This window comes from Equus przewalskii, chromosome 12, assembly GCF_037783145.1.
Source record: "Equus przewalskii isolate Varuska chromosome 12, EquPr2, whole genome shotgun sequence".
In the NCBI taxonomy this organism is placed as follows: domain Eukaryota; kingdom Metazoa; phylum Chordata; class Mammalia; order Perissodactyla; family Equidae; genus Equus; species Equus przewalskii.
The window spans coordinates 36,112,694-36,138,947 of record NC_091842.1 but is presented as its reverse complement, the minus strand read 5'-3'; the positions used below and the strand labels follow the sequence as shown (position 1 = coordinate 36,138,947).

General features: G+C 41.5%; 1 protein-coding gene across 50 annotated transcripts in view; it reads left to right on the top strand.

Annotated features, from left to right (window-relative positions):
* Window positions 1-26,254, top strand: part of RBFOX1 (RNA binding fox-1 homolog 1) — a 1,988,870-nt gene that overhangs the window by 1,956,929 nt on the left and 5,687 nt on the right. For 28 of the 50 annotated variants that reach the window (XM_070566844.1, XM_070566866.1, XM_008516628.2 and 25 more), the window contains one exon: window positions 12,694-12,746. The exons of the other annotated variants lie outside the window; for them this stretch is intronic. In XM_070566844.1, coding sequence (XP_070422945.1) covers window positions 12,694-12,746 — 53 coding nt within the window. The remainder of the gene's footprint in view (window positions 1-12,693; window positions 12,747-26,254) is intronic. 50 annotated transcript variants of the gene reach the window in all.

The following is a 26,254-nucleotide window of genomic DNA, read 5'->3' as shown; positions in this document are numbered from 1 at the left end:
GCTATGCAAACCCTTCAACTTATCAGTTCTCCAAAGTCTGGATTTTGATATGTGAGTTTATCTCAAAGTGAGCAGTCTTATATTATCTTTCCTGCCACTTTTTTTTCTTCTCACCATGCGGATTTCTATTTTGAAGTTAATTTTTTTGGTAGTGTCTCTCGTGTGTCGGGTGCTGTGTAAAACCTTGGGACAAACAACCTGATGAGGTGAGCAGTATAGCTAGGACGATCATATAATGATCATCCCAAATGGGACACTTGTGACAGAGGAGGACTGCACTGTTAATAATGACTCGGGACAACAGGCTTCGACTAGGACTGTCCCAGGACAAACAGAACAGTTGTACTCATCCTAAATAGAATCTCCACTGTGCTGATGGGAGAAGTGGGTCCAGACAGGGTGATATGTGCTCTGGGAAGTCCAACAATTGGGCTTCAAATCCAATGTCTGTTAATCCAGGTCCTGGTTTACTTCTGCCTCCTTATGCTATTGTTCCAAAGTCAGAGCAAAGGCACATTTGCAACTTCAAATAGTCATAACTAAGACGTGATTTGATGATTCAAAAGTGAGGAGAATTTCATGCTCCCCAAACCACCGATAATTTATTTATTTTCCCTGTGGATCAAACAGTTCTGATTGTGTATTCGCCAAAATGATTATGATAACTAAGATAACTATATTTTCTGCCAAACTGCTCTGTAGATTGACATTGATTTCATTTGATAACAATTGAGGTGGCTCTGAAATAGTGAAGGAGGGAATGTATAGGTCTTGACAGTAGCATCAATGTGATTTTTGAAGCTTGTGTTTAATGGACATGAAAGTCTTAGAGCTAAAAGTAATATGGCTGTTACTGATAGATATATTTCCAGAGCTTCTCTTAATTTTAATTCACAGATGTGCACACACACACACATACACACGTTAAAAGGAAAAGTGCTCAAGTTTTTGTTTCAAGAACTAATTGCCTTTGGTCCATAATCTGTAATGGCTTCTTAACAACTGTTATGCACTATTGGATGAATATGTAATTGAAGTAGTTAAAAAAAGAACTAAGCCTGTAATAGTCAACAGACTGGACCAACAAGGAGTTGGGGAGATATTAAAGGAAATTCCAAACCCAATAGACCATAGCTGTCACAGTCATGTGGGTAGACACTTTTCCAGTGACAAGACAAGATGTAACAACTCCTTTGGTCATGTCATGGCCTAATTACACACTTTTCAGGTTGCAGATCATTGACTTGATAGGCCACAAAAAAGCAAATAAAACCTATCTTTTAAGTAGCGCCATCAGGATCCTTCAGCTGTGAAGGGTTCAGAGGCAGGTGAGAAAGCTGTTGCTTTCTAGAGGGAGTTCGAAACCTCTGATGAGAACATGTACACAGAAGCCTCTGGATGAGCCATTTCCATTGCGAATAGAGGACGTTTCTCATAGAAGACAGTAGAAGTAGAAGGGAAGACAACCAAGTAGAAGAAAATATACACACCACGGAACCTTAGCTCAAGAAACATTCATGAATGTGACAAAAATTAAAGTCACTCCACTTCTTTACCTTTTTATTTTGGTCACTGTGATATATACTAGGGTCTCTATTTTTTGGGTTAAGAGGGAACTTTTCACTAAAAATTTCTAGTATTTCCTTTAAAGTTATCAAAGCAAATTCTGACTCTATACCTGTGAAAAGTACTTTAAATTCTTTTCCAGAAGAACTCATTTCTATTTAAATGTGGCCTCTATGTTATTTCCATATGTGTGTGTAGCACATGCATGTGAATAGTCATTAGACAGAAATAAACGACTTCTCCAGATTTTCTCCCTGGCGCAAATCACATGATTGATCCCTCTAGAATTAGATTCTCCTCAAAAGCCCTAGTCCATTTCATACTTAATTATCATACAAAACATTTAGGGTAGGGACCACTCTCAGGATTTAGGTGGATGGTAGTTGGTAGGTGAAAGCTTGAGGGGCTCTATAAGGAGTAACTAACTCATCAATTTTCTCATTGTTTCTGGGCTCATTCTTGCTGCATTATGGTGTGTGAATGCTCGAAGACATCAATAGATCTTGGGGAGATGAGACAGAATCAAAGCCAGACACCCTTTTCCCTTAATTATCTTAATCACTTAGATTGAAATGCTTTGGCCTGAGATTGTAGAAATACAACACACATCTGACAACCTGGATCAGTGGTTCCCACTGCTTCTGTGGAATTCCTTTAAAAGGAAAACTATGATTGTTGGAAGCTTCTAGCATCCTCTCAATCCCTGTCTCCTTTCATGGTTCAATGTTGTCATCTGAAATTTTAGATTGCATTAAAAGATGAGGGACTTGTTTTCTTCACCATTTCTGCATCATTAGAGGGTTTGTGGACGACTTCTAGTAATAGAATATGACCCCAGATAATGGAGGTGGGGCGCTCTTTAAAAACGTGTCCTGGATTGTATTAGCCCCAGTTTCCCCAGAATGATAGCTTCCTTCCTATTCTTTGTGTTGTTTTCTTTAATTTCTCTGTCTCCAACTGAAAACAAAACAAAACAAACAACAGGGAAAGAAATGATTACCTTCTTCTGTTCTTAAATTTCAAGATTTTGAAGGTCCCTAGAGCCTTGGTCTGCAAAGCGTGGTTCCTAGACCAACCAAATTGGCCTCACCAGGAGCTTGTGAGAAACGCAGAATCCCAAGACCCACCCCAGCCCTGCTGAGTCAGAATGTGTGCTTTCAAGATCCCAGGGCAATTTGATTGGGGTCTAAGTGCCACCCTGGAGGGCACGCTTCAATTCAACCCCAGTATGCTGTAAAGAATGTCGGCGCTGGGTTCTCTCTCCACAAACCTTGCAGGATGTAAGAGAATTCGTAAGAATTTGTAGGAGAATTGTTTGTTTATAACATGTTCTCTCAACTCTCTTCCTTCCTCATTGAGAATGTGAGAATTGTCGATGGTTGGGTGTCCCTCACAGTCCATTCTGTTGTGACTTCTCCCTCGGCTAACCACGGCCACAATGAATCATTTTCTTTACCCTAAAGATCCGTGGGTAAGGAAAGTGATTTTATGCTAATATTGTCTCATTGATTGCGTAAGAGACTCACACTAATGTGACACCCTGGAAAAGTCCCATCTGATTTCCCTTATTGGCCTCAGTTTTCCCATCTGCCGAATGCAGAGATTAATACCAATTAGAATCAGAAAGAGATGAAGGTAAACATTACGTTACAAACGGAAAGAGGTGGTGAAAATGCATGGGGTTATCAATAACTCAACTGCTGGTAGACAGATATTTTAGAGTGTATAGGATTATTGGAAAGCATTCAATATATACAGGCAAAAGCAAGCAAATTAAATTAAATCCATTTAAAAGTGTGAGTCATTTTTGGACTAGGCAATCTCTAGGACCCACTGTAAGACTGACATCCTAGAAAACTGTGCCTTGCTCAACAGCCCAAAACTGATAATTAGCCCAGTCAGGATTCAAAGCGGGGTCTTCTATACTCATTGTAACTCCTCCTTGACTGATAGGTGCCTTAGCACGTCTTTGCTATTCACCTACGAAATATGATCAGAGGTTCAGATCTAGACTAGGGTCTGAATCTCTGCACAGTTACTTACTACATCACATAACACAGGCAAGCTATTTGATCCTCAACTGCCTCATCCTTTCTGTGGGGCTCATGAGTGGTACCTGCTTCATTGGGTTATTGGGAGAATCAACCGTGGTCATGAACAGAAAGCTCCTTGAATAGCACCTGATATTATTATTATTATTGTGTTATTATTATTATTATCTGCACCACTAAACTATAGTGATTTTTTTTTTTTTGGAGTAAGATTATCCCTGAGCTAACTATTGCCAATCCTTCTCTTTTTTTGCTGAGGAAGCCTGGCCCTGAGTTAACATCCGTGCCCATCTTCCTCTACTTTTATATCTGGGATGCCTACTACAGCATGGCGTGCCAAGCAGTGACATGTCTGCATCTGGGATCTGAAGCAGCGAACCCCGGGCCGCTGCGAAGTGGAACGTGGGAACTTAACCGCTGCACCACCGGGCCGGCACCTAGGGATATTTTGTTTTGTTCTTGAGTCAGAAATGAGAAATTTCTTGTGGAAGCAGGTTTTCTGAGTTAATTTTTTTTTTTTTACTGAGGAAAATTTGTCCCAAGCTAACATCTATTACCAATCTTCCTCTTTTTTTTGCTTGAGGAAGATTAGCCCCAAGCTAACATCTGTGCCATTCCTCCTCCACTTTATATGTGGGTAGCTGCCACAGCATGGCTAACGAGTGGGATAGGTCCATGCCACAGATCTGAACCCAAGAACCCAGGCTACTGAAGCAGAGCTCTCTGAACTTAACCACTAAGCCTTGGGGCCAGCCTCTGGAATAATTTTTTCACTATAGTAGTTTTTTTGTTTGCTTTGTTTTGTTTTTAAATCTTGACTTGCATCCTAGAACTATAAAAATTGGTATACTTGAAATTTGCTAAGAGAGTAGAACTTGTGTGTTCTCACCACACACCCCGAAAGGTAACAATCTGAGGTGATGGATGTGTTAATTAGTATGATTGTGGTAAGCACGTCACAGTGTATACATATATTAAATCATCGCTTTGTATACCTTTTTAAAAAGCACATTGTACAACCTAATTATGTACAATTTTATTTTTCAATTATACCTCAATAAAATTAGAGGAAAAAATAGTTTGGGCAAAAAAATTCTGAAGAAAGAAGGAACTGGGAGCCAGGAGATCAAACAGCCTGTCCTTCTGTTCGTCCTTCTCCTGGTGTTTATTCTCTTTTCTGCCCGTAGAGGCACTCAGGCTGTCAGCTTCATAGGAAAGATGACCAGTTCTCCCAGTGTAAACCCAGCCCCTAAACCATCACTGCTTTAGATTTCTGTAAAACCAGTTGCTCCACAAAGAGTTACTTTTTAAAAAGTCAGACCAAACCTGCCTGTGCTGCCCTTTTCCCATCTCGACTGGAGAGAAGTCCAATGCCTGTGGAGGCACCAGATTATTGGAATCCCCTAGGCATTAGTAAGGTTCTAGAACTTTCCACCATCATACTCACTTCATTTTGCACATAACTGGAGGTGGGCCCAGGTCTTCTCAGTGTGGCCTCTCCAGCCCCCAGAGCCTCAGCCTTCTTCCCACCAAGCTTCTTCCCCACTAGTGCTGCTTCCCTTGGAGAACATATCTGTGCTCTTCAGAGAACCTGCCAGACCAGTTTCCAACCCTGTGTTAGACACTCACTCTCATTAGGAGCTCCTTCTGTGCTCTCCTTTGCTCTGGCCAACCGAAGCCGAGGTGGCGTTGTATCTTCCTGGTGCCCCAGCCCTCCTTTAAAATGACCTGTACCCTCAAAAGGCTCTTTACAATCCTCTTCTTGCCCTAAAACCACAGAAGCCTAGGACTTAAAAATACAAATCTTAGCCTCTGTGGCTGAGGAGAGAAGACTGTGTCCTTCTTGACTCCATGCAGCCAAAAACACAAGTGACATTTTTTTCCCCAGATAAAGTGCTTCTACAATCATGTTCTCATTGATCTGCGCCAAAAAAATCTCAGAGGGGCACGCACTACTTTTTTTCCCATATTGCATATGAGGAAGCTGAGGCCCAGAAAGGTGAAATGGTTTTTCTAATGGAACACAGCACGTACGTGACAGGGCCTGACTTCCAGCTTCACAGTCAGCTCCCCGTAGCTTTAGACAAGAAAACAAGTGTAGAGGGAACTGGGGAGATTATTAAAATGTTGGAGAAACTAAAATGACAAAAGTGGACTGTTCTCAAGGTTTCAAGGTCATGGAGATGCCCTTGGATTTGAATCTCCAAAACTCCGAGGTTTTTGGTGGAATATTCAAACTGGGGACAGATTCACAGCGCTTATCTCCTTTTCCATTTAAACTTTTTTGTGTATTCAGCGTTAGCAATAGGAACTGTGGCTAAATGAAATGTTTGCAGGTGTATGTTCATGAATCCCCCTTTGAAAATAAAAAGGACCAGGATAGACCCTTTCAAAGAATTCTCTAGTCAAACTATTTGTTTATTTGCTGCTTGGTTGTTTATATCCCACCTCATCCTACAATTTGCCACAGTCTCTTGAAGTAGGCATGATACAGTACTAAAATATAAATAAAAATAACACTGGGGCAGGGAAAAATATAGATCTGAACGGGATTTGCACAATTCTAGAGTTTTAGAACTGAATGGGGGGAAGGGAGGTAAAATACCAATGGAAAGCAAGTCAGTCCCCTCTCTAGGTGGTAAAACTGAAATGTAAATTATATTATGAGCTTTCAGACAGCCAAGCTCAAGATAGATGGCCCATCCCGATGTAAAGGCCATGAGCACAGCACCGCGTCCCTTAGGCTTAGCTGGGTGCCCGGTGTGTAGCCATCATTAGCCATCTGAGGGTTGAATGAAAGACATGAGTAAACTCTTTAGTGAAGTCAGAAATAGGAATTTTAATAGGAACACCTTATTTCTGCATGTTATGTTTAACTATTCAGAAAACACTCATGGCTGGATTCCATAAGACCCTTCCAGCAACTTCTTAAGATGAGCAGCAAGAATAGCTGATTACTGTGCATTTCCACCTTAATTTACATGTCTAAAGGGAAGCATCCCGGTAAGCATAGTTAAAAAAATTAATAATTATAAGTAATAAATAATATACAGTCATGCGTCACTTAATGATGGGGATACATTCTGAGAAATGCGCCATTAGGCGATTTTGTCATTGTGCAAACATCATAGAGTGTACTTAGTACATCTAGGTGGTATAATCTACTGCACACCTAGGCTATATGGCACTAATTTGATGAGACCACCGTCATATATGTGGTCTGTCATTGACTGAAATGTGGTTATGCAGTGTATGACTGTATATAATTACTATTTGATAATTATCAATAATTAAAATATTAATAATTATGAACTGTAGAGATGAATACTAGTGCAATTTATTGAAAAACCTGAAGACACAACTCTATTTCCTGCAGAGGCAGGGCACATATGTTCAGAGAAATATTCACACAGTGCGATGTGACTTTTCAGTGTTAGCTGACATGTTAAAATCACCTGAGTGGCTTTCCAGGCATACCTGTGCTGGGAACCACTCTCAAAGATTCTGACGTAAATGATTGGGGAATGGACCTGGTCATTGGTATTTTATTAAAAAAATAAATCTCAGCTGATCGTAATGGGCAATGAAGGTTGAGAATGTCTGCCTCATAGCCAGCAGATGCCCCAGAGCCTACAGATAGAATTAATTTGACTTTGTCCCACTGCCATCTTGGGGCATCTTGGCTGCTGTCTGCCAGACCAGAAGACCAACTTCTCAGGCTGTGGGGATTTTTTAGTAGATAAGCTTGGGAAGGTGTTAATTATATATCAGAGTGTGTGTGTGTGTGTGTGTTTGTTAGATTCACTATGCATAGCCTTGGATACAAGAAAAAACTTCCTATGAGTGATATCAACCCTGAGTTTTATATCACAATAGTTACATAACAGAATTAAGAGGTGAAAGAATGAGGAATGACTGGAATCTTTAACAGAAAAATGTGAAACCAGTATTACTTGATGGGAGAACATTTCCCGTCTGCCCACCATCCCCCCCCCCCGCCCCCCCGCCTCCCAAACACCACCTATGCCAGAAATTTGCTCTGTGTCTTTATATCCAGTTCCTCACATCCCTGCCAGCAACACTGGCTGACTACTCTTTTAATTTGACTCTTAGAATTCAGCCATGGGTGATTTTTAGAAGAAAGAAAATTGCAATGAGATGAAATTTAGCCTGAGAAGAGAAGCGGGATATAAGGATGATATGGCAGGTCACAGGACTAATTTAAATCTACCACCAGCTGAGTCAGATCCAGAGTCTAGATGGTTTGTCTACAAAAACCATCGTAAAGCATAATGAAGTCTGGTAATCGAATAAAAAGAGAGAAAGATCATGGCACACGCCATTCCACCATCCCAGGTCATTGTTAAAGCAGAATATAATGGTCCCTCTCAAGCTTTGATTCCAAAGGGGTATCCAAATACTGTAATATTTTGGCTTGGAGGAACTGCAGATTCAGAACAATATTAGGAAATTCCTCCACAGAGATGTCACACACCATTGCTCACTGAATACCCTTAAATGAGTGCCCAAGCAGAATCTTAGAGAATGAATAAGAGTCAGGGTCTTGAGCCAACCCAACTACATTCGGATTTTACCTCCACCACTTACCAGCTCACTCATGCTACATAACCTGTCTATGCCTTAGCTTTCTCGTCTATAAGGATGGGGAGAGTAGGAGGGCTTGTGAGGAAAATTAAATGAATTAGTATATAGGTACAGCACTTGGAAACCACCTGTCATGCATAAGTGCTCAATCAACATTGGGTCATAGCTCTTGGTGTCAACATTCCAACATTCCAAAGGGTCAAGACAAACATTGCCTTCTCCCTTGGGCTCAGTAATTTACCACTTCAATCTTTTTCTGAAATTAGTAATCCTCCCTTCTCCCACAAAGCCTCCCCCTGTCAAACAGTCTTCCTGGGAAATGTGGGCTTTGAAATAAAAAATGAGAATTAACTTGTGGGAGATTTCTCAGCAAGGTTCCCCAAATGTCTCCATGATAAGAATTACGTGGAACCACGAGTCCCTCCCAGAAGCACCCGTCTCTTAGAAGAGGATATGAAGGGTGTCCCCTGGAGCTGGTCAATAGCCCGGCCTGGGTTCTTGTTAAATATACAGATTATCAGGCTTCTTGCCTGGAAATTTTTATTCAGATGTTCAGGATTGAAACTTAAGAATCTATTTTTAATAAGAATTCTAGGTAGTTCTTGTCTTCAGGGAAGTTTGAGAAATTCTGCAGTAGAGGGAGAGGTAGAACGTAGAAAGGAATTCTAGGTGAAAAAATTGGTCAAGAGAATTAGATGTAGACATAGAAGGAAAAATGGAAAGACTCAGCAAAGATGATCATGAGTAAATCCGTGGGCGTTGGTGAAATAGGAGGAACAAGTGAAGAAGCAAATACAGGGAGCATCAAGTTGTGGCCGGTGTAGACCAGCTTTTCTTTCAGAGAGAGATTTGAAGTCCATTCTGTTAGAAGGCCTCCAGAAAGCAGAACTAACCCTTCGTGGGCAATGTGTGGTCTTTCTGTGGCTACATCCTCAGCGGCCACGTAGTTAGGTTGCCCTAGAGGACAGCATGGTGGTGAAATAGAAGTTGCAAGAAGCAGTAAAAGCTGTAAGAGATTCAGTGATTCAACGCCCTCTCCATTCTGATTTGTACCGTACCCACTGCTTCTCAGCTAGGCCTGATAATAGAATTATCGGCCAAGCATTTTCTCAACTACCTCTTTCCAGACCCTGAGCCAGACCAGTCAAGCCACAACTCTGAGGAGTAGAGCTCAGCATTAGCACTCTGTCAACCTCTCTCTATGAGTCCAAGGAGCAGCCAAGGTGAGACCCATTCAATTAGATAAGTTGTCCTCAATCGTGGCTGCGTGTTAGAATCATCTGGAGATCTTTAGCAACTACTGATGCCTGAAACCCACTAACAGAGATTCCCATTTAATTGGTCCTGGGTGTAGCCTGGTCACTAGGAATTTTAGAAACCCATCAGGCGTTTACTGTGTGCCGCCAAGGTTGAGAACTATCAGGTCAGACTTTCTTTATCATCTACGACCGCTGAACAAACCGGTTCGCTGAGAAGCAGGTGCCTTTGAAGTCTGTGACGTGAGTGAGGAGCAGACTAGGATTAGCATAAGAGGACAGGCCTGGTACCAACCTCCTTTCTCCTCTTGAGAGGTGACCCCACCATCAAGAGCTCACCCTTGTTGCTCTGATCATTTAATTCTCCTGAACTGGTTTGGCAATGGCAGACTTCTCAGCTACATCATAAATCTCTTTGATCACACCTCTCTCTGGTCATTTGGGGTAAATGATTTCACAGAAAGGGTCATAGATGATCCGTTTATAGACAAAGATAGATCGTTTGTCTTAAAGGTCAAGTGGGGAGAAACAGAACCGTATATAAAAATGGCACAACATAGTGGACATAGACACCACTATGAAACCTGACCCTTATAATTCCCCCTGAATTCCTCTGTCGGCCTGACAAGTGGAGTATCCCTCACCAGGCCATTATTTGGCAGGAATTTCCTGTTTCCATTTTACTTATAATCGATTGATGAAAGGGTCCTTTAGAGGGTGGGGTGAGCACACAAGCTGAGTCTGGGGCATTAATGGGCTGTATAGAAAGACACTTGTTTGAGAAGTTAGGGTTACCTTCCTGGGGGGTTACCCTAGTGGAATTGCTTGTGTGGCTTGAAAAAACTCAGTACGGAATTGATACATCTTTTTACAAATATTTTTGCAACTCCTCTTTGGCACTGCTGCGGAGTCCATGACATATTCTTTAAAATATCAGTATTGGTGATGACTCAATGTAGTCTTTGATGTAGATTTGCTTTGATAGAAGTCATCTGAGCCAGTTCTTTTGAAGACAGTGAGTCATCAAAGGGGTTAATCCCCTTTGTTCAGAAATTTGCTGAGGAATCATAAAGATCTTCTAAAAAAAAATCCGAAATACATAGGTTACCAAAAAAGAAAATAAGGAAGGAAAGAAAGAAGGAAGTGGAGAAATGGTAGCATTTTTTTCACTGTATATAGTGTCAAAAAAGAAGAATGCTGGGGAAAACCATCATATTTTGTAAAGTTCTGGAACAATTAAAGAAAAAGATCTAATTTCTTTATAATCATACTTGTAGGTTGTGTTTTACAAGTTTTCCCTCTGCATTCAGTCACTATTTTATATCTGTGGTTGTTTGCCTCCCATGGCTTTCCTCATGGCTAGCAGGCTGGACAGCTCCTTAGGGACAATGCAGCAGTGGGATGCAAGGTAGCAGTATTAGAGTCACCCAACTGATGAGGCCCCCTCATAGATGAGTGAATAGCCTCAATGATCTTGCCCCTCTGGACTCTTGGTTATGGTAGCGTTCTTCCTGGGAGCATGCTGTAAATAGAGGTCCTTCCAGATGCTTGTTTGGTCCACCCTGGTCAAGCCAACATTCAGAGGCTGGCCCCGTGGGCAAGTGGTTAAGTTTGCACACTCTGCTTTGGCGGCCCAGAGTTTTTCGGGTTCGAATCCTGGCCGTGGACCTACCACTGCTCATCGCGCCATGCTGAGGCAGCGTCCCACATAGCTGGACTACAAGAACCTACAAATAGAATATACAGCTATGTACAGGGGACTCTGGGGAGAAGAAAAAGAAAAAAAAAAACAAGATTGGCAACAGATGTTAGCTCAGGGCCAATCTTTAAACAAAAAACAATAATATTCAACCCAAATATCTTCATTTTCAGGGGTATTAATTTTACTGCTCCTCAAACCTTGGCCATTTGAAGTCAAATATTGATGGGAATCAGAAAGTTTGCATCAGAGCAAAAAGATAGCAAAGATCCAAGAATGCTAACTTTTATTGTTTTAAGAGAGGTGATAAATGAACTTAGTTGTGACTTCTGTTATGTGAAAGAGGAACATAAAAAATACTATTCTCAGAGCATGTATAATTTTGTTTAGATTTCATTGGTGTGGAAATGACTAGAATTTTCAATTGAACGTTAAATTCTAGTGAATTTTCAAATGGTAGCTCTATTTATATTCCAGGGTGTACCTCTTGCAAGAGTAAAACTTTCTTAAGATGTTTTAAGAAATGCTTGATCATTAGATACTTTCTGAAACACAGAGACATTTGAAAAGGACCAATCAAACTAAGACCAAAAAAGGCATTTATCTTGGTTCTTGATGATGCATATGCACAGTAAAATGTAACAAATGGGAACTAGAAGCCTCTAGACTGCTGTTTCTAAGGCATTTAAGAGCTTAGCCAATCTCATCGGGGCATTTTTATAATCTGCCTGACACAGACGGACTTATTTCTCGAAAAATAAACAGTACTGTTAGAACACATTATATTGTGGAAATGCCACAGTTGGAAACATCTTAAGAGAGTTTTATCATCTTTCTGGATTTACTAAATCAAAGTAAAATAGCATTTCCCATTTTTATTTTCTTTTAAATAATGCATCATTAAAAATAATTTGGCAAGAAAGGGTTTATTTCAATTAATGAGTTGTCTTACCTTCTTTATGTAGCAAACCTAGTTTGGTAAGGAAATTACCAAATAACATGACACTATGTAACATTCTCTTTTGAAATGACAGCATTTCTTTTTCTTTCCTTTTTAAAAATTTTTTTGATATTATACTATAATAATAAAGTCTAGAATTTTATGATCTTCCTAGCTACTTGCAGTATACTCTTTTTCCAAATAGATAGTCTGTATATATTTTTTTAAAATGTAGTCTCCCTTTAGCATAGAAATCCATGTAAGCACTGTTTGAAATGCCCTAGACTTAGAAACATATTCTGGCATGACATTTTGGTAACACGTAGCATTAATATTCTGGTGCAACAGCTTGTACATGGTCCATATTCTGACATCACCATGATTTCGTTGAAGAGGTCCCCGCATGCCTATTTCATGGTCTCTCTAAACTCTCTGAGATATAGCGACACATTTCCTTGCAACATCCATTCAAACGCAGCACCCTCCCCTCCCCTCATCTGAATACATCGAACCAATTGGCACAGAGCACATTTCCCCCTGAGCGAGCAGTATTGTGAATTTTATCTTCTCTTCCAGAAATCAGTTCGTCTTCGTTGCAGCAGATGAAATTTCTTGTAACACCTCTGCAGGTAACAAACATTGCTACTTCTTGATGCCTCCATCCAATTCTCAGTATCCTTTTTTTTTTTTTTTTTTCCTTCACGTGCTGCAGTTGGTCACTCTAGAAAGTTTAGTTAAAAAAAAAAAAACAGAGTCCGTCTATCTTTGGAGTACAGCGGAAGCCTCTAGGCTCTGCTGTCTGAAAAGGCATTAGGCATTTTGCTAACTTTGATAATTTATTTCCAGTTTTAATAATACATGAGCCAGAAAAGTAAGACTATGTGGAAGAAGCCACAGTAAAATCTTATGGTGTAATCAGTGCTCTTATGTTGAAATACTAAACAGGGGCAATTAGGGACACAGACATGGGACTTCTGTGATTTTTGACATATTATGTTTGGGTTCCCACCGATTTATATGTGAATTATTTGGGATCTTTATGGAATGACTGGTATATATTAGAGGCCTAAAAGATTGAATCCGTAAAGCTAGAGACATTGGAGAATATAGCTATCTGTCTTATAAGAAGGGGATCTTCCTTCTATTGGTTAAAGATCCTCTATTTCCTTTTTTTTAAAGCATATATTCCAAGTAGCAGGACTTAGAGAGACAAAGTCTTCTGCTTTTGAAATCAGGGCATTAGCAAATGGAAATTGCATAGTTGCATGATGTGTCCATCAAAATAATGCTTGTCTTTTTGCTTTGATGTGGTTCAGAACAGTTATATTTGGACTTTCGTTAGCATGGAATTACTTGATTAAATGTCAAGATAGGTGAGTGTCTTAAACTAACAACAGATTTTTTTTTGCTTTTAAGCCTAAACTATGACCAAAACTATTGCTAGGAGACCTAATCAATATGTTGCTTTTAGCCGACAAGAGGGGACTTCCCAGCTCATCCATGTGTAGTTGAGTATGCCATGACCTTTAAAGGCGTACGTTAAACTGAACCTTACAAATAGACTTCATCTCTAACCAATCGCATCTTATCAATGGAACAGTAAACAAAGGCTTATCTGCTAACGCTTCACTCCCTACTTGCAGTCTTTGGAGAGAAAGAACTAAAGGGAGGACAGACAGCTAGGAACATGTCCCCAGCCCTCTCTCTTCTACAAGGCAGGGTCACAGAAAGAAAACTCTACATCAGTTCACTGATACAGTCTGTCTCAATATTTTTAATGGTTTGAAGTCTTACCCAGCTAGTTCAAGAGGTATGCATTCTCCCATTTTAAAGTGACAGCTTAGCCTCAGATAACTCTGTTTCTCCTTGCGAGAGGTGGTGACATCCATAACACATCACTAATGCCAAATAGTAGAAGGTGGATAGTTGCATTGCTGGAGGTGGCAGGCGAATTTTCCTGGGATACAAATGTTATTTAACATTTGCAGAACCTTAAGAGAATGGAGCATGCAACAAAAGGGGAAATTGCTTGGGGTGGGGAGGAATGTTGGTTCAAAATGTTCATAGACATCATTTGTGGGTATGCTGGTCTTCCAGAACCTCTATCTTCCCTGTTAAACTGTATGCATGGTCCACTGTGTCTTAGATTATGTTTTGACATCATAGATCAAACATTGCAAAGTTGCAAGCTGAAAGGTAGCTATTGATTTTGTCCCATGACTTAACAAACCCTGCCTTGTAAGCAAGTGGTCCCCATGCACTATTCCTAAAAGAGGCTGCAGATAATGAAAGTTTGCTTGAGTAGAGCGAGTGTTTTCACCTACCTTATCTAATTTAGGATGACTGCTCAGTAAATTCTTAATGAATTGCTATTGATCAAATTTCAAATTGAGAGAGATATCGCTGTTGCTTTGATGGCCATATTAATAATATGTTGTATGCTTCATAAGGTTCAATTTGAACTCTGAATTTTGAATCAAGCATGAAAAAGGAGACACCCATATCAATCAAATGTCAATTTATCTCCCATCCAATCCACCCTCCTCATAGAGTGAAAATGAAAAATCAGAACTGCTCGGTCAACAAAGGTTGTGACTCACAGTGTTAAAGAGGAAGTCTTCCAGGGTCTTATCTCCCACATGGTGGAAAAACTGAGGGCACCTGTGTTCTAATCATCACAACTGTCCGGAGGTCTCACCTCCATAGACAGAACAACACTCCTAAGGGTGGGTCTGTTGAATCCTAGTATATTGGATTTCGGTGTTTAGCAAAAGGCAACTTCTCCCTTTTTAAATGAAGAAAGAAATCAACAAGATGCTTAAAATCTAAGTTTTGAAGACTTAATGGGTTTTATAATTGAAATTCTTACAAAGATGTGTTATTCTGACGTGGATGCCTGGCCGGGGCAGAGCTGGCCTGATGGTTTTGTCTGTGGCTTGGGCTAGAGAGGGTGAGACGGAATTCAGCAAACAGTAGCAGTGCCAGCACTGAAGGATTTTTTTTTTCTGTTCCCAAAGGAAAAGTCATGATTTTTACCTGGGTCTTTTGTAAAGGATGCCAAAATGTCGATTCTGCTTTTGCTAGCTAAATAGAAGAAACGTTTCTCATTAGCGCATATGGTTTATGAGACTGTATTTTTGGGAAATTTCTCTTATTCAGTGATTCCAACAGTGGTCTTAGTTGTTTTGTTTTTATTTTGCTTTGGTTGCTCCTGAAAGACACGTCCTTACATGGTGTGACATCTCGTACCTCCACCATAACACTCCACTCGCTTCTCATTCTGTGACATCAAGAACCTTTGATGAGTAGGATTCTGCATGAGATGCCAAAGGGGGCAAGATGATTTTCCCTTCTTCTTAGACTCGAGGCCTCCTTGCTGATGTGAATCATTGGAGTTTTCTAGAACTGCCTGGTGATTGTAGTTGAAGCAGAATGAGTCTTGTACAAGAATGGAGGTGGAAAAGCATTACTTATTTTGACAGAGTAGCTGGAAATTCATTTCAGTTAATTCATATGTAATGAGTCATAGCTGTGCATTAGCAACTGTTCTAAGCCCTTGAAACACAGCATTGAATAAGTTGGGAGAAGCCCTTCCTTCAAATAGCCTCCCTTCCATTGCAGACCAGACCCCAAACATGTAGATGAATAAACATATCATATACTTGCATATAAAGTTATCCAGTAGCTATAATGAATCAAAAAGGAGGGGAGGGGACGGGATAGGAAGTCAGACGTGATGCTGTTGTACATTCACTGATCAGAGGAGGGATCTCTGAGAGGGTGATATTTGAACAGGGACCTGAATCAAGGGAGGGGGTAAACCAGGTAAGTGGTTGTGGAATTGGAAGCATTTCAGGCTGACTAAGCAGCAAGAGGTTACGGCATGCTGGAGGTGTCCAGCACAGTAAGATACCCAGTGTGGCCAGAGCATATGAGTACAAGTGAGAATTTGAGATACTATCAGGAAGGAAGCCAAAGGTCAGAGCAAATTAGGACTTGGAGGCTACAGAAACCATTTGAGACCTTAAGCGTGATGGGAAGGCACTGGTGGGTGGGCTGTGATCGGACTTATTTTTTTAACAATGAGTTGGACTGCTTTGTGGAGAATGGAATGCAGTATGGTAAGAGCAGAAGAAAGATTGCGATATAGGAGTCTCTTGTAGCAGTCTGGGGAGGGGTGATAATGGCCTGGACAATGATGGAAGAGCTGAGAAGAGGTTGTCTTTGGGCTGTATTTTGATGCAAGAACAAACAAGATATGCTGGCCAATTAGGAACTTGCAAGGTTCAGTTTGTGTTGAATGTCTATGCCCTCCCTCTTTCTCCAAGGGTGTACCACTCATTTCCATAGAGTGCTAAAGCTTCTTGTCACCGTGAACAGCAAGCCCTTCAGCCCTGCAGTAATTGTCCCTCATATGGGCTTTGCTGAATTCTTCACAGTATAGTAATAATTTGCTGTTGACTACTGAGCAAATTCTATGTGCTAGTCAGTAGGATAAATTATATAAATATGCATATATATATGCATGTATATATATGTATGTGTGTATTTATATATATATATATATATGCATATATAATTTGTTACAACAACTCAGTGAGATAGGTGTTACTATCATCCTCATCTTGCAGGTTAAAAAGGAAAAAAGTGCTCAGACCCAGAAAGGTTTGGTAACTTGCCCGTAGTCACACTGGAGTCTATCTGAGGCCAAAGCTCCTTCCACTGGACCACACTGCCTCCACATGCTCCTTTTAGCTTGACCTTGGAACGTTGACCTTCACCTTCAGATAGCGTTCTTCTGCTTTCTTCAACTGTGCTATCTTACTGTAGAAAACTAGTATTTGTGAGTTGGGGGGGGGGCATAGTTGCTAAAATTTTGAGAGAATCCAAGAGAACTGAATGGTTCTCTAAACACTTGTTCCACTGGGAGTTTATTTGACTTGGTCCAGCCCCTTCATGCAGCAGGTGGATGTCGCGTACACTGATGTGCTGGGTATTGGTCTAGGTGCGGGGATGGAGTGATAAAGGGAGCAGATGCCTTGTCAGGAGCATTCTGCATGTCCAAGGAGACAGAGGGTTAAACAAGCCGAGTGTGTTCTGGGTCAATTCTCCAAAAACCTTTTTTGGCTGAAAATCAACTGATAGGTTATCCCATCCCCTGAAAACTACCAGGCAGTTTGAACCAGTCATTGTGGCTGCAGAGTCTAAGCTTCCAGCTGCCCCTGCCCAAGGGAGTGTGCGTATGTGTGTGTGTGCATGTACATGCACACGTGTGCATGTGTGTGTGTTAATAGGGTGCCAGTGGAGACTGGGTCTCAGTCTGGCAGCAAGTCTTGCCCCTCCCCCCATGCCAGGTACTGTCCTGGGGGCATGGGAAGCCAACCTGGGGACACATCCCCAGTTCCTTATGGGTATTGGACTAAGACATGACGGTAAGGGTGGAGATGGGGGTCTGTGACAGAGCCTTGGCCAAATGAACAAACACGTTGGCAGAAGCTGTTGAAACCAGCCCCTATAGGACAGGTTGCTATGCATCTTATTATTTATTAGAAGGAATATTTGGCAAGTTCTGGAGCACAAGGCAGGGTATCACAACCCCCTGCCATCCTTCTGTCCCCCCCAACCTGCACACACACATGCAGCACACACACACACACACACACACTTCCACTGCACATCCATACAGCTGCACTAAGACTTCAGATGAAATTTAGAAGAAATTTCCAAACTGGCCATTCCTCTAATTGATCCTTCAGCAAATTTCATCTAATTGTCTTCTTTGCATTTTAGTGATTTGATTATTCAGCCAAGTTGTCAGGCCATGAATTGATTTGTAGTTAATTGGTCTGTTTCCAATAAAATGTGATGTGTATTTTAATAGGGGAAGTGCAGGATGCTAAAAGAACACATAAGCAAAGGACCTTAGTGAAAATAGTCATAGCATTTGTTCAGAGCTTACTCTCTCCTAGGCGTAGTTCAAAGCTTGTTACGCACAGTAGCAATACCTTATAAAAATAAAATGTCTTTATCAGTTTACTTATGAAAATTAAAGATTATCTAGATAGCTCTGAGTTAGCCTGAGCGAGGGAGTGCTGTATCAGCGCAGAATTAAAAAAAAAAAAAAAAAGAACAGTGGTTATCAAACGTTAGAGTGCATGAAAATCACTGGCAGAACTCATTACAAATGTTCATTCCATTCATCCTCCCCTCTCCCGGACCCAGAGTTTCTGGTTCATAGGTTTGAAGAGGGAGCCTGAAAATTTGCATCCTCACAAATTGCCCCAGGTGATTCCAACAGAGGAGTCCTCAGCACACACTTTAGGAAACACTGAGCTGATCAATCAGGAAGGTTTTCTATTTCAGTGGTAAGGGGGACATAGGAGACGTTTTTCTAGAGTCGTGTTCCGCAATATGGTGGCCAATAACACATGTGGCTGTTGAGGCCTTGCAATGTGGCTGGTCCAAAGTAGAGATGAGCTGTAAGTGTGAAATATATACCAGATTTCAAAACCTCAGTACAAAAATTATGTAAAATATTTCATTAGTAATCTTTAAGTTGATTATGCATTGAAATGATAATATTTTAATATATCAAATTAAATAAAAATATAAAAATGAATTTCACCTGTTTGCCTTTTTTTTTTCTTTTGAGGAAGATTAGCCCTGAGCTAACGTCTGCCACCAATCTTCCTCTTTTTGCTGAGGAAGATTGGCCCTGAGCTAACATCTGTGCCCATCCTCCTGTATTTTATATGTGGGATGCCACCACAGCATGGCTTGATAAGCAGTGCATAGGTCCACGCCCAGGATCCGAACCGGTGAACCACAGGCCACTGAAGCAGAGCATGTGAACTTAACTGCTGCACCACCCGGCCAGTCCCTACTTTTCCTTTTTTTAAGTGTGGCTACTATAGAACTTAAGATGACGTATTTGGCTCATTATGTTTCTTTGGGCAGTACCATTCTAGAACCATATTTTCATTCATTTTGCTCAAATGAATATCGAAAGAGTTTGTGTGCCCCAAGCACTGTTCTCTTAGAGATGAGGGATACTTACCTGGAATTAAGATATTGTGACAGATAATCTGGACATTGGCCATATGTCCTGACATTATTTTAATATTGCCTCTGAGTGAGAGTGTAGAGTGTGTGTGCGTGTGTGCTGTAGAAGGACATTTCTGGGATATATGGCCCAGAACCTCCCTCCCTCTCATCCTGCTAGTTAACTCCTCAGAGTCTTTGATCTCCTTACATGAGGCATGGTGGATCCTGGTACACCGGAGGTCAGATGGTAAACACACTTCAGGGGTAGTTCTGACACATGTGTTCCGTGGGCTTTACTGTAGTGATCCCATGTGGAATTGAGAGAGGGCAAGAGCTGCAGTCCTCTCAATCTTAATTGCATGGATGACTGACATTCATTTGGTTACTGACTAACTGGTAAGCAGTAACCTTCACTTCCACTGCACAACAACCTTATCAGTCATTGTGCAACATCATTATCTCCATTCGTGGATGGGGAAACCGGCTCAGAGAGGAGATAAACTTTCCGAAACTACTTAGCAAGGAAGTAGCAGAAGCCAGATTTGATTCTAGGAATTCTGACCCTAAGGAACCCTTAGCTGCTGTTCAGCCCTGCTTCTCTGCGGGAGTATTGAAGATCCCATGAGGGATACAAATGCAGAACTGCCTTTGTGGTTCCCCAGTGGACTAAACTGTAGCTGGGATGCCATGTTGATTTCAAAGCATGATGGGAAATTCTTAGTGACTTTGGTAGAGCAGTAGTCAAGACACAAAGAAGATGAAACAGACTTTGTAAGAGGAGGATAACCTTGGGCTCGGCATTAAAGAGAGTGTGGCTATGGGTCTTTTATTGGAGGACACATTCCAAAGAGGAGGAGCTACATGACCAAAAGCAGGACTTACTGTGTCTTCTCAACTCCCAGGGAGTGCCTGCTCCTCTGCTCTGATGAATCCAGAATCAAAGTTCCTATCTCAAACCTGCTCTGTTGAGATTCAGAACAGGAAGAGGTTTTGAACTGAATTGATAGGTCACAGAAAGGACGATGCCATATGATTTACCATGGGTGGCATGGTGTGGTTCTTGTAGATTCTACTGGTGCTGGATTTATGTGCGTACTTGTGTACACACAGTTCAGATGTGTGACAGGTGTCCATGTGCAAAAGCAAACTCTCTGGCTTCCCTTTTAGAAGCTAAAGAGCCCAGAAGATGCTTTCCCTCCTACCTCTGAAGAAAAAAACCAGGAGGCTGAAAAATGTGCTGAGCGATTTGTGAAGATGGTCATTTCAAATCCAAGCTAAGGAAGTGAGCAGCAAGAGAATTCAGAAATTGCCAGAGCCAAGTTGAGATAAATCCATGGTGTTCATCCTGGAGAATTTCTTCCGTTTCTGCTTGTGTCTTTCTTGGAGGTTTTGCTGCATTCAGAGCGGGTTTTCTAGATGTTTCAAGTTATGGGACTGGTTCTCTATGTATCTTGAGAAGCTTTTAGAACAAAACTTGGTGACCCTCGTGGTCTATAAATCTGTAAGTCGTTGCCTAGATTAAAGCTAGGAGAAGGCTACAGTAGTCATAGAGGAATGTTTCCTTAGTGGATGCGTTCCCAAAGGCCAACTGAGTAACTGAGATCTGAGGCCCAAACCTCAGTGACCCTGCATAGAAAAGTGAAGGGGAACATTCCTTAGCTAAACCTGCTCTCTCCAGATGCTTTCCCAATACATTCAAGTCGTTCCCATCTTAATACTTTCAAGGAGATTGTTTTTCCTTTTGTGGCAAACCAAGATGTGTGGACCGAGGTCCTGGGAATCCTTGTTTCTTCCTGTGGAGACGGAGCAGGCTGATTGGCACCAGCTGTCATTCCATGTCTCTGCATGGTGGACGGAGATAACTCATTGTTCTTACTGTGAAAGATCCATGAAAGATTTGCCCAAAATCTTGGGCATTATAACTATTATTATCCCAATATATTCTCAAACTGGTGCACACTGTACTAGCCCAGACCACAACCCTGAAAGTTGATTTGAGAATGGAAGGTCTGCATCCTGAGCCTTCCTGGTTGTCTGGTAGATGCTTATTTGCATGGTGGTGGGAGTCCATTCATCTGAAAGATATCCCAAGGTGTCCCCAGCCAGGAACTGGAAAGACCTGTGGGATCCCGTATTCTAGGCTCTATTCCTTCATCCTTGGAAGTGAGAGATTTTGTCTCCATCCCCAGCTGATAGAAACCCCACAAGGCAAGGCAACCTGTCACATTCTGCAGTTGCAAAATCACTAAGGGATTTGTCAGAGGTTTTCTGTCTCTTTCAGTAGGACCATGGGGCCTTGTTGTGTTTTCTTGCACTTTTATTTAGTGATGAGTGTGGAAGGAGAGAAGTGGAAAGTATAAGTGCCCATAACACTCTCTTTTTGAAAATGGATTGATTTGCAGTTGGATCAGGGAAGGAACTAACGCAGTACCTGGAGCAGAGCTGAGGGACTCGGAAGCCCATGTGCCCTCCATCTGGTCTTTTTCTTCCCCTTCCTGACTGATACTGACTGTGGCTCCTTTCCAGCCACCGAGAATTGCTGAGAGCAGGACATTTCACCCAAACACAACCAACACCTGATCTGAAGCATGTGTTCCCGATGTCTTCCCTGTGGACGGGGGAAAGCAACAACTTACCAGTGAATTATACCAGCAACAATGAAAACCAAAAGATGTTTTTTTAAGTTATTTGATTTTCATTTGGAAATCTCAAAAAACGAGAGTGATGAAATAGGATGAATATCTGGGTGAGATAAGAATCCTTTCTTCCTGGGCGCAGGTTAGCTTCTTATCCATCCCTTCTCTCTGGGTGCTGTAGACATCCCAGACCAGGTGGGCCTGGTTGAAATCCAGACCTCAGTTGACCCTCTATAGTAAAGTGAAAGAGAATATTGCCCAGTTAAACCATCGCTCTTCAAATACCAGGCTGTTAAAACCCTGAGGCCATGGTGTAGTCCCCTGTTGGTGTACTGTATGGTAAGTGTTTGACTTGCATGGATTTATTTTCCCAAATATCTTACAGACTATATCTTAGATATAATTAGGAAGACACTGTAGCCTCTATTGTCCTTGCAGAGACTGGGGGCCACTTGTTCTGATCCCCAGGGAGGCATCCTATTTTGAATGCATACTCTGCAGGACTTTTCTAGGTGGTGGGGCAAAGCCTTTGCACCTTCTTGCTGCAATTGGGCTGTTTTGGAGACTGACACCACATTGTGAATGTCATCTGAGAAGCGAGGGTATTTTATTCATCTTTCTGCCACACAGGGATTCCCCCAGCTATCTCTGGGACAGGAGGCATGGGGAGGTGATGCTAAAGGAGGAATAAAAGGTCCCAGGGGCATAAAGGCTCTTCATTGAAATATATAGAGTAAAATTAATTACAGTGTTCTTATTATGTTCCTATAAGAAAATCAGTTACTGTGGGGGTACCAACACGGCTCCATTGTGTTTCATTAGCATTCAGCTTGTTTCAGCTAGATTTGGAAGATGTTAATAATAAGTAATATTTGCATTTCTCAGTAGAGTTGACAAAGCACTTTAACAAACATGGGCTCCTATTTTCCATTCAACAGGCAGCATACTTATTCATTTTACTCCAACATAACCTTAAGTTCAAATATAGCAATTTAAACTACATCTGTAACTCATAAATTAGATAGATCTTGACTCTAACAGCGTCTGTAAGTTGACTGCTAGAGCTACATGCTATCATATTAGAACAGGACCTTTCAGTTGCCCCTACAGGCCAAAAGTCTGAGCAGGAGAGAGAGATTGGCTTCTGAAATTCTATATAAGAACTCTTATATCATAATCACCTCCAAATGAAGACTGCTTTAAAATGTATCTGGTTTCTTTTTGAGTGCTTTATCTGTGAATTAGGCAGGGCTCAGACAGAACAATAGCATTTTACAAACAAGGCAAGCGAGGTTCAGAGAGAGTAATTTGCCTGAGGCATTGAGCAAGGTCAGTGCAAAAGCAGAACTTGAACCTGGGTCTTCTTGCCTCAAGCCCTTTGCTCTCTCCAGGGCCAGGGGTGGCCTGCTGGTTTTAACTTGTTGCTGAGGTCAAAAAAGACGAGGGCTCATGACGGCTGCAAGCTGTGGTCAGCTAGCCAGCAAAGCAGTTTTCTTTTACTTCTTTGTTTGCTTGGTTTTTCCCTAAAGGGTTTTGATGAGCTTTATGGCAATTTGGCCAGTGATTTGTAAACTCTCAGGGGTGATGTGAAATTAGACACTCTGCATTTTCAGAGTCTGCTTGTCTTCTGAGTGTCTTGAACCGTTTTGGCTGTCTTTGGGAGCAGCTGACCTAGAATCTTCAGAAAGCGTATCTGAGAAATCTTTGCTACTAACAGAATCATAATGATGGGCACAGGGTCTTCCCAGTGTCGCTTCTCTCCTTCACTCCTCCCTCTTGCTGCCTGCATTCACACAGTGGTATTGGCTTGGCCCCTTGTTCACCTGCACTGTGGCCACTGCTGTGCTAGAAGCTGGGATAAAAAGATGAACAAAATAGACTCGGCCTTAGTTCCCCAGGGGCTGACATTCGAGGAGGGGGACAGGTAAACAATCAGGTAGAGAGGTAAGTAAACCACATTATTAGAGATGTGCTCCATTACATGCAGGGTGGGGATGCAGTTGGGAAGTCTCCTTAAGAAAGGGTGGTCAGGGAAGGAGGCTTCTCTTTGGGGAGATGAGACTTGATCTAAGACATAAAGGAGGAAAGGAAGCAGTTCAAGTGGAGGGTGAGCAAGTGCCAAGGCCCTAAGAAGAGAATGAATCTGCATGTGTCCAAGGAGTATCGATGAGGCCAGTGTGCTTGTAGCACTGTGGGCAAGGGATAGAGAGGAGTAAGATAGGATCAAAAGAAAGGTAGGGACAACTCATGCAAGTTTGGAATTTATTCTAGGATCAATGGATAACCATTGGAGGGTTTTAAGCAGGGAGGTGATATGATTAGATTTAAACAGATTTATATTTAACCAGATAGATAGGTCGATAGATAGATATGATAGATGATAGATAGGTGGATAAATAGATAGATAGATAGATAGATAGATAGATAGATAGATAGATAGAGGAATGAACAGATGGATGGATGGAGTCCATCCAGACAAACAGATGGACAGATAGATTTGGTGGTTTGAAATGGCTGGTGGTCTGAAGAGTCAAGAGTAGAACCAAAGAGACAAAAGTTAAGGCTCTTGTTGATTTGGTTCTGATGAAATCCTTGCGGCTTACGTTGTGGTGGTAATAGCATGAATGGAATGAAGTGGACACATTAAAGATTTCATGTGTAATTTCTGATGGATGGGGTGTGGGGACACGAAGAGCATCATGACCTGATTGCACTGTTGTCCACTTTGGTCTGGGATAGGTGATGTGGAGGGTGACCCTATGTGCAGGTCAGTCATAAGACCATTTTCCCATCATTCCCATAGAGATCCCCTGGAATTGCCATTCTTCCTTTGGGCTGTGCTTAGCCAGCTCTGAGGACATTAGGTCACTGACGTGCCTGGCATATTTGCTGCAAGAGTAGTGCTCAAGTCCACATCTTCCATAATAACCTTGTGTCTAAATTGTAGTGTCACACAAGGGCGTGTTTAGAAATTAGCATTTGAAAAGAAGCCTCCTTGCTTTCAGTTTGAGCTGACATGGTCCCTTTTCCTCTGTGGAAATGAAATTTATTAATCATAATAAAACCATCGGATTCTGAAGGTAGAGGTCACCCTGAGGAGAAAAGGAGCCTGCTCATTTACGAGGAATAGTTCAGTGCTGCTGTATTTTTCTTCTGCCTTGAAAGAGAACACTGCCAAATTGTTACCTTGGGTTTTCCACAAAGGTTGAAGCTCTGCCCAGTGTTATAGACAAATAAGAATTTACCATTGAAGTATGCGGAAGGAAAAGGTGGGAGCTACGTTTTCACTGAATGCATTCAGACTACCAATGTTGTCTCCGAAAAAGAGGAAATTTTTGCCACAGTAAAACCAGTCCCCAAATTTAAAAAAAAATTAATTGCTCTGAATTTGCACCCTCACACTTGTTTTGAAGGAATATGTTGCTGTGGCATCACTTAGTAGATTTCCAAGGATTTTCAGTTTGCCTTTGCAATTTATGTGCTATTTATGCAACCAGATTTGTCGGGTGAAAAGTACATTAAAAATAATTCTGTTAACAGTTTCTTTTCTCTAGACCAATGACAGGCTTTTCTCTTGAAATGAAGATCAATTCCAAAGTGATGTCTCATGACCTTTTGCCTCTATTAGTATCTATTTCTAGTTATGTTGGTAGAGGCTCAGCTTTCATGAGTGACCTCCATGAATAAAGGATTTCTTCAAAAACATCATCATTCTTGTTTTAGCACACCCTCTGTCTTGGACTTACATCTGTTTTTCCTCCCAGAGAGAGGGAGAATCTTTGACCAAAGGCCATTTTTGTTGAGTCAAAGGAATGAGGGGTGCCCCAAAGAATGATGAGCAAGAAGGAATTGACTATTTGTTAGTTTTGCTGAGAGATTCACTCAGAAAAGGAACGGCCATTCCTGTCACTGCTTTTGAGGATCTGTGTTGAAGCTGAAAGCCTCATCTAGATTGTTTAAGCTCAGTGCCCTTCAAAACAGGCAAGGAGGGCTTGGGAGTAGAACATGCCTAGTGAGAACTTGGTATAATCAATTTTTTTTGTCCATCTGGAATCTAACTGAGAGCCTAAGAGTTAAAAGGTCCTTCACCCAGCTTCTTCCGACCTTCCCAGGCTCCGTATGTGAGCATCCAAGTTAGAGGCATCTAATATATTCTTATTGACCAGATATGAGAAAGAAGATTGGGTGACAAATGGGGAAAAGACAGAGAAGGAGAGGAAAAAAGTGCATGCCAATTAGACTCCAAGAGATGGGAAGCCAGCTTAAGGTTGGTGGTGCAGACAAACCATTTCTTCCTACTTTGTTCCTTCATTCTTTAAAAGAAAGTCCAAGAGTCAAAAGCAGTTGGTAATCCATGTATATCCCATTTAGTGGCTGTTACACTCATCCCCCAGCTGCTGTGAGTGTTGGTTGCTAATGGTACACAGCTGGTTCCTTCTTCAGAAAATTACCCTCTG